Source organism: Charadrius vociferus, unplaced genomic scaffold (genome assembly GCF_000708025.1).
Source record: "Charadrius vociferus isolate BGI_N301 unplaced genomic scaffold, ASM70802v2 scaffold186, whole genome shotgun sequence".
NCBI lineage: Eukaryota > Metazoa > Chordata > Aves > Charadriiformes > Charadriidae > Charadrius > Charadrius vociferus.
Genome location: NW_009648793.1, coordinates 1,855,001 through 1,869,568, shown reverse-complemented (window position 1 = coordinate 1,869,568; position 14,568 = coordinate 1,855,001). Strand labels below are relative to the sequence as shown.

Genomic DNA, 14,568 nt, shown 5'->3' with positions numbered 1-14,568 from the left:
ACAGAGCCTACTCGATAATACTTTGGAAATGTTCTACTAAATCCTTCGTTTGTTTGTGGCGATAAGCCTCGTGGAAGCAGTTCTATGAGATTCGGCTGCTGTACGTGTAGTGTGCTGTTCTCACCCTAACTAAGGGTGGATTTAGGGTCGCCTCCCTGCCTGGCGCGGCTGGCATCCCTGCCTTCCCCGTGTAAGGGGCGTGCTGGAGTCCTGCTTGCCTTTCTCATGCAAAGCACCCTCCTCGAATCCGGGCGTGGCCGGCAGGCACGGCCGGCGGCAGAGGCCCCCAGCCCCAGCCCCAGCCCCAGCCCCAGCCGCCCGCTGCCGCGCCGCGCACCCCGGGCGCCCCGCCGGGTGCCCGCAAACAAATGAGTAAAAGCTGCTTTGGATAGGCTTATTTTAAGCGGAGAGCTATGTCAGAACGTAAAGGCCAAATATCATGTGCGGTCTGTGAGCTAGCGAACTGCAGAGCTCTGCAACAGTCCTCTGGCAGATTTTTCTTTTTTTTTTTTTTCTTTTTTTTTTTTTTTAATTCCTGCAAATTTTTAGTGTTAGCTGAAAACAGACTTCAAGAGCCAGAAATACCTTATTACAACACCTTCACTAAACTCTCCCAAAAGCTCTCTGGTAAAGGCTGTAGTCCACATTTGGATGATCACATAATCCATTTTATGGTTACATAAAAAAGTGTTAAAAAGTTAGATGTCTTTAGTTTTATAATTAGAAGAAATAAAAATAGATTTCAGGATTCTGTCCTTTTGCAGTCTTAACATTTATGTTAAAACAGGTACTTTTTAATCCTTAATCCTTAATCAAGTAAAGGATTGTCAGGCTTACATATCCTCAATTTATTAGAGGCAGTGAAGAAGGCAGGAGATGCAAACAGCTAGGGGCTACCTCTGCAGCGTGGAGTGTGATGCTGTGCGCAGACCAGTGTGCAGCATGTGCTGCGTTCCCGGCTTACAGCCCTGCCAGGCTGGAGCCAGACCCCGTGGGCCAGCTCTGCATCCAGTCGTATTTTGCCATTACCTTCAAGGCGGTTGGGCTAATGAGCTGGGCTAATAGGCTGAGAAACATCCCAGTCAGAAAGCTATGCTGTAGGCCAGGAGGCCACTGAAAGTGACCTCAGGGAGGCTGCCTCCCCCTTTCTCCTGATACTCAGCCTCCTCTTCAGACCCTTTTCAGGGCTACCATGTCTTTGGCATTCTGGAGACTGTTCATTCTTGCAGTTTCTCAAATCCACACCCGGTGTTCCCTACTGCAGGAGTAGGGAAGTTCCCCCCCAGCCCCTGCAGTCCCAAGGGTGCTGTGCTCCTATAGTACTATTCCTGAAACCTAACACTTTCTATGAGTATGTGCAAACTGCTGGGATCTTTTCAGGCTGATAGTTTGGTCAGGTTTTCACAGACGTGTCCTGCATGAAATGATCACTTGTCTCACCAATCCATATTCCTTGTTCAAAAATGTGGGTATGACAACATTTTCTTCAAAGGAAATGCAGCTGAGATATTCAGCCTGCAGAAATCCTCTTTCCTCTAATCCCATTCTTGTACCTTAGTCGACTATTTTGGCTAATGTGTTCTGGAGAACGTTCCTCCTGAGATAGAAGTCTGTCTTGAAAAATTACAGCCCAAAAGGTTAACTTTGTAATTTCAGATACTATCGTTAACATGATCTTACAGTGGGAAGTGCCAGGCAATTTACTAACAGGCAATGGAATAATGGAGACAAACGGCAGCAAACTATCCTGTTGGGTTTGTGATGTTCTGTTTTCATCTGTACTAAAACATGGATGAATTGTTCCTTCATCTCTCACCTTGCAAGTGTGCGTATTTCACTTTAAATAAAATAGATCTGAATAGATCTATTTTAGTCTAGAAGCTTTCTCACATGCCCTGAAATGTGTGTGGAACCAGAGCTGTGGTATGAAAGCGGGAAGATGATTTTATTTATCTCTGTTATATGCTACATAAAAGTAAGACGTGTGCTGGTGCGGCAATATGGTGTGGTGAAAGCTGTGACAGCGGGAACATGTGAACGTGCCTTAAATCTGCTTTTGTACATTCCCTGCCGAGGCTGGAGAGAGGACCGGTGTGCTGCCAAAAGGGCAGGCGCTGCAGTTGGAGAGTGTACCATGGCTGGGAACACAGACGGGGCTTTGCCAAGTTGGAATGGGAGCATCACCCTCCTTGGCAAGCAGGAGCAGCGTCATCCTGGGATGATGGGAGAGCAGAGGCAGGGAGAAGAGCTTGCTAGGGGCAGATTTTAATAGTCACTTTGGGAACCACCTGTGATTTTAAGAGCATGTTCTGCTGGACTGGACATCTTGGGAGAATGTTCCCTCGCTCTGCTCTGGTTATTGGCCTGTGTTTTGAAGTGATTTTAGCACTGCATACCTGGTCCTTGATAACGCAATTCCCCTTTTCACAGAAGGATGATGGTGCAAACTGCTTCTTCTGAAGAAGCACGTGATAAAATGTTTCATCCCACCCTGGGAAGGATTGTGATGACTATTCCTCCAGCCTTTGACCTCCCTGTTGAAATTAAGAATTCAGACTATGATTTAGACCCACACTGAGATCATCACTTCACCTCTTATAAGTCAGGAGAGTACCTCCAAAATGCCAGGAATGATGTTCAGTGACCAGGCTGGAAACCATGGGAAAAAATGTAGCTCATTACTCTCTCTGCAGCAATGTGGTGTTCCAGGAAGAGACACCAAGTAACGTCTTTAACAGGGCACAAGAACTTCAAAGTAGGTCGTATATTGTATCATAAATGGTTGATAGCGATTCTTAGTAAGAAAAGCTTGATAACCAAAACTATTCAAAGGCTGTAGTCCACATTTGGATGATCACATAATCAATTTTATGGTTACATAAAAAAGTGTTAAAAAGTTAGATGTCTTTAGTTTTATAATTAGAAGAAATAAAAATAGATTTCAGGATTCTGTCCTTTTGCAGTCTTAACATTTATGTTAAAACAGGTACTTTTTAATCCTTAATCAACAAAATAAAATAATGCAGATTGTTGTTAATAGCCTAGTGGTAATGACCCAAAGGACCTATTTTATGATGTATCACACAGACACACATAAGAAGTTTTTGACAAAGGGCTAAATCTCAGGATTTTAAGCTGATGTGGAGCTGAAATAGTGTCCCCTGCACATGGATGCAATGGATTTTTGCTTTAAATTCCCTTTGCTGGATAGCTAAAACTTCTGTTTCCATAGGTCTATGTACAGGGCTTGAGTATGCAGCATGGAGAAATCAGGGCTGGGGAACCACTGAAACCTGAATGCCTTCTGAATGCCTTTTCCAGCCTACATGTTAACTCACATTTTGATGTTATCTCATAATAAGTGAAAAAAGTCAAATGGCCACAGGCCGTATGAAATGAAGTCACGGGCCGTGCATTCCCCAGCTGTGGTACAAAGGAAATGACTGATAAAAATATTTTGTCTAGTTGACCTCTGGCTTACCTTTGTCTGCCAAAGAATTTCCGGCTAATTCCCCTCTAAAGCTTTCTTGCAGCTACAGCCTATTCCTAGAATCTTCTGTGTCAGAAAATATGTACCCTATCTGAGCCTGTTTATTGATGCACTTTAGATAAAGAATAAATGAAAGCTTTGTTCTAAATATGCAAATAGTACTCCTTAAAAGAAAGTAAATTGCCCTATTCCTATGTAGGGATAGAACAGCACTTGGCATTTGGATGACTTATTACTAGAGAAACTACTTTATCCCTGTACCACTGCATAGACATACTTGGGGACAGATTTGTGAGGGGCTATGGAGCGCTCACTCTTGCAGTAGCAAGTATTTGGACACTGAGCAGCCTAATGCCATTCAGAAACCTGTGTCTGCTGCTTAGGCTCAGTGTGAGGAGTCTGACCCCCGAGAAATAGATTCAGAAAGCTGAATGAGATAGTTTATCTATTAAGACACAGATAAACTATGAGGAGGGACAGGACTTAAACAGCATTCTTCAATGAGATTAGGAATCCAATACTTGGCTGAAGGGCTTAAGTGGATTAGGGGTCATGTTCACATTCATCTTTCTCACTGTTTTACAATTAAGAAAAATAGTGGTGCTGCCGCACTGTTGCTGTTCTTGGTTTGAACGTAAAAGACTAAGGTTCAAAGCAGGACAAGAACACCTCTACCTTTTAATATACAGCATCACTGCTTTCACGTGTCAGCCTGTTGCTTTGACCAACTAGACAGGGTCTAAAATCAATTCCCTCTTTGACCTGAGGTGAGCGAAGACTGCTCTCACTTTTAGGCCGATCCTCAGTTTTGCTAGCTAGGGATGTGCTGCCCAAAGAAGCTGTGCCACTGTGCAGAAGACCATGAAGTTCATCGAGCCAGAAAACAAGAGGAGCAAATCTGGGTACTCTATCCATCAGCCTCTCAGCTGAGCTGGGATGAGCTGGGTTCTGGTAGTGCTTCCCAAAAAGGAAGAACGTTTCTCCATTTGTGTGTTTTGCTTTGTTTCTGTTACAGTCCTTTACTACCCAAAATTAGCCACTCTCCTGCCAGAGAGGAGATGTGTTTTCACTCTTCCAAGATAATGAAGGAATTAACTTTCCAACATTATGCAGATTATGCACAAGGAGTTCAAGGCTGAAATGCGTGAGTCCTGCCCAGTGTTTGAAAGAAGGTGGAAGTTGCTTACCTTCAGGACAGGATCCCGGGAGGCGCGGATCCCACAGCCCCTTCCTGTAGCTCCAAAGGTCTTAAGGGGAGTGGGATTTCAGGTGCTCCCCTCTTTTCTGAACTTTCTACTGGGAAGGTTACCCAACCCTTCATGTCTGTTGACTTGCACGCTGGCAGTATGCAATCTAGTCATAAGCAGCATATAAGCATGGATATTTTTTTTTGGTGAATTTCATTGGGTTTTGAAATGCTTGATTTAGTTAACTGAAATGGGAAGAATACTGGAATTTTTCCTTATGACTATAGCCCTTAAAAATTATTTAAATACAGACTAATAGGAGCTGCAAATTTCTTGTGTCCCTCTGCCGGAGTGAAATTTCACTAAAATTAAGGGACACACACTAGTCTGTTTCCTTAGTTTATTAGTACAAACAATGCATACACAAGACTGTATATTGTTTGAAGACTGCAATAGATTTCTAATTTAACAACTCTGTAACAAAATTTAACTAAATTTGACATTTATGAAAATATAAATCTCTGATTGGGTAGGTTTTCCCAACAATACAAAGTTTACATAAAAACATTCAATATGATCTATTAGTTGCAAACAAGTTAGGAAAAATCATTCAAGTCACTTAATATACTATATTGGCTTGTACATAGAACATTCACACACTACATTAAGTTCTAGCTTAGCATTCATTTCTTGGAATTTTGTGGCATGGAGTTCTTATCTTAAAAATAAAATTGTTTTGTTTAAATAATTTGAAAAAATTTCCACTGGTGTGTCAACTTTAAGATACGTAAGGAGGGAAAAATCTTCTTATCCTTTCAGATGTTGTCCAGTATTTTATTTTACTTGAGCAAAATGTAATTTTTTTTAAAGCATTTGTCATTATTTCACAATTTCTGCCTTAAAACTGGTAAAACTGTACAAAAGGCTCAGAACAGTTCTAAAGCAGAAAGTGAAGGTTGTAAGTATGTGGAAGTAAGAAAACCCCATTACAAATTGGACCAGTAAAGAACCTTTGGACAGCCTTTACATTTAGTGGAGTATTTCAGCACATATACAAGCAGTCCCAGAGTGTTTGGTCATCTGATCTGTATTTATGATGGGAAAGAACAGAAACAATAGTAAGGCAAACGTTATCAAGATTAATACATAACATGTCTGAAAACTTTCAATTAAGATCACTTTGGGGACATAGGAGATACTTCCGACTCTCTTACAACAAAACAGATAGCAACCTCTTACATAAAGAAATTAATGTGTTTAACTGTTCATCTGTAACGCCCTTTCTCTTTGAAAGTTTTCATTATGATCTGTACTACACACACTGTGAAGACGAAAAAATTCCCCAAACCAAAAATAAAACCCCCAACCCTATATTCCTTTTATGACCTAGGATTTTATCATTTTTGTCACAATACAGAAACCTGAAATCCCTGCATGCAATTAAAAAAAATAATCTTTCAGTCCATTCATTGAGGTGAACAAATACTTATCAGCTCACATGTTGACATGTTTGCAGCTGACTGGCACCTAGTCCTTTCAACCCAAAGATTAAACCCCAATTAAAAAAAAACGAAAAAGTAGGTATTTTTTAAATGATGATGGAATGTATCAAGTGTTTCAGGTTGGCAGGTGACATCTTGTCATTGCACCATCAAGCAGAAAAACACATTTTTGCAAGTGGGTATAAAGTTGGCTGTTAGGTATAGACCCATCTAGGTGACTTGGTATATAAAATAGTGGTCTGATTCTTCTCACCGATCATGTGGAACTTTAGTTGCAGTTAAAACAGTTTGTCAATCCCAGATAAGATCACCTAACTTCTGTAATAGCATAACAATTTTGATAGTATTGCTAGAAATTTTTAATCAAGGCCCTGGTGAAATCCTGGACTGAACCTTGTATTCCAAAATTTAAAAAACCCTGCAGCCCATTTGCTTTATGTTTGCTTTTTTTGTTTACATAAATGTAAGAATATTTTTCAAGGAAAAAACAGCTGGTCTGCCCTCTGCTGTTTCTGTCTGTCTTCCAAGAAATGCACTGATTTTTACGTGAATTCAGAAGACAAATCTATGCATGTATACTATGATTCAGATAAGCTAGTCCAGACGGTTACTCAGTTGTCAGCAGCAAAGCTGTGTCCTCTGCAATCGATGGCTGAGCACACTTTCTCATAGCAATAGTTGTGTTTTTTGGTTGGTGTTGCTTCACTCACCTCAGGCTCTATAACTGTAATGGGGCTATCCCTTGCAAATACTTCTGTTGATTCCCTCCAAATGCAGTCTGCAGTCACTTTGAAGCTATAATTGTGACATTTTGGCCTAATCACTTGTGTTGTGTTGTTGAAAATCTGACGGCTGTTTGAAGTAGCAATTTTGATTTTCAGTGCAGCGTCGACTCGATCCACTACAGTGTAAGTACCTATACTTCCATCATCAAATCCAATAATTATATTTAAATGTCTCTGTGAGAGTGCAAGAAAAGTGGGAGTTTTATAAAGAGAACAGGCACCGATGTTTTTGCCATCCGCCAGCCTCATTACTATTAAACTGGAGACTGCACCATTGTCATCATCTTCTTCACTGCGAAAACAGATGTACACAAGATAGCGGCCATCCCGAGACAGCCTCTGCCGCCAGATGACACCTGGAGCATGAACCACACGAAGTTTTCCACTGTATAAATCAAGCACATTGATGTTCTCATCACCACGGGTTATAATTCCGAGCTTCCCATTTGGGGATATTTCAAAATCTTCCAAATTTTTTAAGAAATTGGTAGGCAATTGTACGCGTCTGCAGATAACTTCCTCTGTTAGGCTCCAGATGTTCACAGTTTCAGTAGACGTTATAAATACTATAATATCTGGGCAGTCTGGTATCAGCCTAATGTCCACAATGCTTGCACCATCATCACAGGAAAACTTCTTGGTTATACTGCCTGTCCAGAGACTCACTGCCAACACTTTATTCTTCGCCATTCCGACTACGAATGTATTTGCAGTTGTTATAAATGCATTCTGTAAGGCAACTAAAATATTGCAAACCCTATGTCCTGTAGCCAGTCGCCAAACTCTGGATGCATTTTGCTCGCAGAGGGAGACTACAAATTGATCATTATGAGTAATCATTAGCTCTGAGATTCTTTGTCCGTTAATGCGAAAGATATTTTCGCCACTAACAGTGTGCCATACATACTGGCTGCATTTATCATCTGATGTAACCATTATTTCTCCAGAAGAGGTCAGCACACAGTTTTCAACAATACCTTCATGCTTGAACACGGCTTCAATAAAACCAGTGCTGAAGTTCCACTTATGGACAGAATCTGATCCATCCAATGTGTATATTAATTCACCCCTGGCCGGCAACACCAGTCTTTGGATAGGCTTGCCAGATTTGTCAATATTGGACATAGCAGTTATGATGTCTATATCCCAAATAGAAAGGACACCACTGGTGGATAAGGATAGCAGCATGTTATGGTGATTTGATTTAATTAGCCTGACTATAGTTCCTGAGATTTCCTGTAAGCTTGCCATACACTGTCCCGTATCTCTTCTCCAAACAAAAATGGCTGAGGTATTTTCCATTGAAGCAATTATACAGTTGCCATTTTTGGACAACACGGCAGATATAAAGCGCTCATTGTGTTTAGCTCTAAACTTTTCAGCCACCTTCCACACACGAGTGTCAAGAAGTTCAATGCTGAGAGCCTTACAAATTAAAATTGCACTTTGGTCTTCAGAAAGCTCTATGCTGACAACTTCACTGTCTTCTCTCCTGCAGTCAAAGTCATCGGTAAGCTGGGGATTCGCGATTTCTTCCGTATTCCAAACAGAGAGGCTACCCTCGTTGTCCACCATCACCATTTCTTGGGCTGTGTCCAGAATGAGAAGGAATTTCACAAATCCACTGGAAAATTCAGAGGTCACGGTGGCCAGCTTCTCTCCACTGCCCAAGTGAAAAATGGTGGCGGTGTTCAAATACTGTCCGCAGAACGCATAAACTCCATCTGGAGAACACTGCACACAGGTCACTTCGTACCAGCAGTGGAAGTGATAGAGAGGCCAACCATAAAGCAGATCTATTACAGTAACGTCTTTGCTGGCCTCCAGCCAAGCAAGCGCATGGTTGACTGATAACGTAAATCCATTTATAAAACTGGAGCCCCCCCCCATTCCACAATGTTTTGATCCCTTAATTTCTACCTCAGATAGAAGACAGGAATTTATGTTATCGTATATCAAAAGAGTGTTTTTTGTTGTAGCCACTACAAGATACTTTTCATCACTAGTAAGCTTCATGCCTAAGATAACAGATGGAGCTGTTGTGATCTGCCTTAGTAACTGGCGGGTCTCTACATCCCAAGTGCTGATGGAACCATTTTCTAAAGCAGCAATAATTGTGCTGGGATTAAAAGTAGGCAAAATCTCAGTGACATGCATGCAGCTGGATGACAGTGGCAGACGCTCAGGGCTGTAAGTCACATCCATGGAGGAATGCAAAGGGACAATAGAGCAGTACTTGGGTCCGTCCTTGTCACATTCTAAGAGGAGATGTCTGAGTTTGGGCAATGAACTTACTACTGGGAGAAGCCTCTGCTGCAATTCAGCAGAGAGCGAACCTGGGTATTTTACTACTTTGAACTTGATACTGCGGAGGGTACTGGCCAGAAATTTCAGCTCCTTTTCTTGTGAGTAGGTGTAAGCCAGTTCTATGTCAGAAAGAGCTTTATCAAACTGCCCTATTCTAATCATGGTGTACAGCCAGCTGAAGTTCATAATGACTCCGTACAGAAGATCATCTGTTCTTCCACATCTTGTCAAGTGATGAATAAGCTCTGTCATTTTTCTGTGATTGATGAAAAAGATATCAGGCTCTAATGGATTACACTGAAAGACCCATGGCTGATCAGGTGCCTGCCTGTCAAAAGCAGTCTGGTCCATGCAGTGCTTTTCATCCTCATTCAGGCCTCTGCTGTCATGGTCAGGACAACCATTGAGATATTGGTCAGTGCTGTAAAAAGGTTTTCTTCGTCCACCTGACCAAACACCAAGGAAATACTCTGCCATGACTGTGTGCATTTCATGTAAATCTTCTTCATTGTGCAGGTACAATTTCTGGGCAATTAGTTGCAAGTGCCTATTTGCCCAAAGAAGAAGCGTTACATTTTTCACCTGTCGCTCTATCAAGTACCCCTGTAAGCCCTCCTTAAGCCTTGCAATGTATATATATGGAATTCTCAGTGGGTTACTTTCCCTGACACTCTCACTCAGTTCGTACATAACACTGTTGTCAAGGGCTAAAATATCTTCCAGTTCCATTTCACTCAGGCCAGATTTGGACATAGTGATGTAGCCAAGTGCTCTTGACAATAGTCTTGATCCACACTTGTTTTCCAGTGACCAAAACAACTGCTCTATGCTTTCATGGACAGTGACACAGAGGGAGGACTCATCCACGTCTTTGTGAGATCTCCAGTTCCTGACCTCTCTGAAGGTTAAGTTCACAAACATAGGCAGTGTGCACTTGGAGAATGCTTCATTGACATAGATTTGTTGCCCCGATGTTACTTTTCTTTTAACTCGCAGAAGCTGATGTTTCAGTACTTGGCTACACATCTTTCTGTCCCTTGCAGTCAATTCAATGTAGTTGTCTTCTTCGTGAATAAGGCACCTCAGTTTTTGCAGGATCCCATGCTTGTTTGGCAGTGTTGACAAAATTATCCGTACTGAACGGGGAAGGTGAATGGGAAGCCACCAGAGCTTCCTACCATCATCACTATCTGTTAGCTGTTCTAGGGCATCAAATATTATCACCAGCGGCCTATGGAATGAAGACTCATTCAAGAGATTGATGAACAAGTCCCGAAGGTCATGAATCTTTTTTGGGTAACTTTGTACGAGGCAATGATAGTTGACTGCTAATTGTTCACAAATGCTTTGAAGTATATTCTTCAGATCTGTACTTGTTTCAGTGGATCCCAAAAATCTTATAACTACCACTGGGTCAGAATCTGGTCCCATCTCTTCTTGCAGCCAGGAATAGGCCTAGAATATAGAGCATAATTTAGTTAGTATCTAAATGAAGCATAGTAACAGAGTTTATAAGTAGTGATTGCCCATATATGAATAAACATTTTTAAATGTTACTGGTTGAATGGAAATGCTCTCGCTGGCAGAGTTAAAGGCTGTTTTGATTTACGTGCACGGGATGAAATTTAGATGATACGTTAACTTTGTTTAGCACAGCTAATAACCCAAAACACTAAGACCCTTACATTTAAGGGGACATGAGTAGAATGTAATCCATAAATCCCAGGGATCTCTTTGCAAAATCCGTGTCTCAGTTCTGAAAGTCAGTAGAGAGATTCTTTTATTAACAAACTTACTTAGACACTAAGCAATGTCATCCTTGGCCAGGCAGACCAGCTTGCCACCTAAGCTTGTTTAACATTGGTTCCCAGCTGAGTGCATGCCCTGATGATTTTGGAGGACAGGGATGAGAGTACAGGATTACCCTTTACTAGTGGGTTACCTTAGTTCCTGGATCACAGAAGTTTGCTCTGTTTTGGTGTGCCTGTGATTCTTTCACACTGCCACAAGGGGTAAAAAGTATCTCTTGCTGTTTTTTTGGTTAGCGTACTCTAAGCAAGTGAGGAATGTGGCTTTAAATCCTCTCAGTCTGTGCAGGCTAACACACTCAGTTCTCTTACTTGCTAAGTCTTTTCACCCCACTTTAAGTTATTCCAGAATATTTTCAAAGAAAAGTGTAACCAGAGTCTCTAGGTTAAGTTATGTACTCAGATCTGAAATGAGATCTTGAGTTGCAAATCCAAATTTCATGTAAGCAACTAATGTGAATCTATAGGAAGTCACATTTGGGAAAGATATGGATTTTAAATGTTATTGTTGCCTTCTCCATTTCCTTCTGGCTGATACGGCTGTTTCCCAGCCCACTGTGCTAAATTCTCTGAGCACCCTGCAGGGAACTCAAAGTTGTGACTCCCAGCTGGAGAATTAGGCTTATTGATGCCAGCTCAGTCTTTTTCCACATCTGGTTCTGCCTTGCAAGTGTTTCGCTCATCTCCCTGTTGTACTCGACTCAATGAATTAAACAGCATATGTCAGATAAATAAGTACAGGTATTTTTGCAGGTTTTTACTGATAGGTTTGTAGCAAGAGTATCAGCCTAATTCTGGAGTAATTTCTGATGGGAAAGAACATAAGATTGCATGACTTGGAAAGACATGTTGTATTTGTGAGTAAGACTAAAAACAGCATATGATGTTTAGATGGTTCCAGATTCATAGGACCTCAGTGGAACAAGAGCAAAAGAGATCCTTCTAAAATACACGTTGTTAATTAAAAAATATATTGATTCCTCTTAGGTTTTTAAGACCTCTGTTAAAGTATTTTTGTTTTGGTTAAGCATATGATACAGACACATTATTATTGAAAGGTAAGTCTTTTTCTGAGTAATTCTACAATAATATGTAGAATATACTTTTAATTATTTTTATTTTGTATGTTGAAGGCTGATCTAGTGACAAAAGGAAGAATGCAAACTAAGATGGCCTTTACACACTAATGCTCCTAACATCACCATATTATGTGAAGTATTTATTTACCTTCTTCGCAACTTCGGCTAATAAAAGAGTCTTCCCTGTGCATGGTCCTCCATATATGATAAGAGGGTTAATGTGTCCTATTTTGCTAGGTAGAATGTACTTGTGAACTATGTTTAATGCCTCACATCTATATTCATAAAACGTGGAGTACGTTTTACACAGTGATGAGTGTTGAAGAACTTCATCGTAGAGCAAGTCTGTCTCGGTGTCAAAGTTCTGCTGGACTGTTGCTTGGATTATATCGATCATGTCTTCATAGAACTGTTTACCAAGTCCTTCGATGTAATGGTTCTCCACTTCTTGGGAGTAGCCCAGTTTCATGTCACAGTGAGTGACAGATGTGTAGACTCTCAGATTGGACGATGCGACGATGGTAGGAATGAATTCATCCCTGAGCTTGATCAGTTTCTCATGGGCTTCAGGATCTCGTAGAAACTTCCCAGCTGTATGTACCACATCCATGTATTTTCCCATCTCTGGAATTTTAACGAAACGCTCAATGTTGGCAATTTTCCGAATGTAGCAAACACACTTCTTTAGGAAAGCTGGTGTTTGTTTACCCAAGGCAAAATCAAGTTCATCTTCAATAGCTGAGGATGAAATGAGAACACAGAGTCTCTGTTATCTTTTCTTTATAAAGAGTTCGAGAACATCCCCCACCCCCAACATGCAGACTCTTAAATGACTGCATCTGTTTTCTGTGAAAAATAGAAAAAGCACAGAAAAATCGCCGGGTGCTTTTGTTTGGGTTTTGGTTTCAAGCAAGCACAATGAACATTTTTTTTCTCTTCAATTATATGAGAAATGCCAACAGATATATGTTTTCATGTTTGTGGAAAGATTGATAGAAAAGATAATAAATGAATATATAGAAATAGTTAGACTGAACTTTACCAGAGGAAAGATATCTCTTTGCTTGGCTGTGTTTCATTTTCCCTTTCTCATACAGCAATTTCACAGCAGTCTTAAAAATCTTCTTAATCTCTTCTGATATATCTTGCCATTTGTTCTCATTCATAGAGTTTGAAGAAGATTCCATCTTTTAAAAATATCCATAGTTAGACAGTAGATGTAATACACACATCTACAACTTCAGAAAGTAAAGGTCTAATATTCAAGGTCATATATAACATGGTAACAGAGAAACACATACACTAAAAATAAATGAGTTAAACTTTTTGTACTGCTGATAATCATAATGTATTCCATTTTAGAATTATAAAAGTTAGCTGCTTTGAGTATTTTCTGAATTCCTTCTGTAGGCTGCTAATTTTCAAGAATAAGACCAATAACACCTTTAGAGAAAGAGAGTTCTGAGAACCAATAATGATACTAAAGCAGCAGTAATACTGCTGAAATTATCGCTCCTTTAATGAGAAGTAATAATAATAGTAACAGTAATAATAATTTAAGCTTGGATCTCAAAACTGAAAATGAGGTTCCTGGTACCTGTAATTAAGCACCTCGTATTAGCTACCATATTTGAAACGTACGGGATTAGATCTGACATTACTTTCATTCATTCATTGCTATAGTAACAGTAATCTTACTGTCATCAGAGAGGGACTCTAATACAAATGCACTAATCCTTTCAGATGCCACGATGGAGGTTTCTCTAAGGTAGCTGGTAGTCACTTCTGCATTACTTCCTGCAGGTGAAGTGTCTAAGGAATATCCAGTTTTCATGGAGGGTGTAACTGGAAAAAGAACAGCCTCCAGGATAAGCTCCCTAGCAACTCTTTCTTGACATGTTCAGAGCTCTGTGTCTTTTATTACTTTCTGTAAGTTTATGAGATGTAGCTCTGTGTTAGCTTTAAGTTATGAACATCCTTTTACTTCTGTGTATCAGGAGCTTGAGGAAAGGTACAAAGTTTTAATAACAAAAAAGCCAAGCTTTATTCAGAGGGATACTGTGGGCATTAGCAAAACAATGCAAAGTTACAAAACTTGCTTTCTCCCTTGTGATCAATACTACAGAATTAGCCACATTATACTGTCTTCAGCTCATTAAAACTCTTTCCGTGTCTATGCTTTTTAGTTTTCAATGTTTTTCCAGACAACAGAGAAAACATTACGCTACACAATAAGTGAATGCAGTATAATGGTTTAATTTCATTCTCTTGTATAATACGGTATGCACTCAAAATGAAGTGCATACTCTGTTAAAGACTTCATTTTTTGTACACTGAAATCTGTCCTTGGGTATGTAGGATGTGTAGGAGGGTAAAAATGAGCCCTGGGTAATATACAGGTTTTATTGTC

The 14,568-nt window shown here is 40.4% G+C and overlaps 1 protein-coding gene across 1 annotated transcript in view; it reads right to left on the bottom strand.

Moving 5' to 3' along the window:
• Positions 1-6,504: 6,504 nt before the first annotated feature.
• Positions 6,505-14,568, bottom strand: part of NWD2 (NACHT and WD repeat domain containing 2) — an 86,750-nt gene continuing 78,686 nt past the window's right edge. The window contains exons 5-7 of the mRNA XM_009886822.1: positions 13,201-13,345; positions 12,307-12,896; positions 6,505-10,726 (exon numbers count right to left, since the gene is read on the bottom strand). Coding sequence (XP_009885124.1) covers positions 6,791-10,726; positions 12,307-12,896; positions 13,201-13,345 — 4,671 coding nt within the window. The 3' untranslated portion in view covers positions 6,505-6,790. The remainder of the gene's footprint in view (positions 10,727-12,306; positions 12,897-13,200; positions 13,346-14,568) is intronic.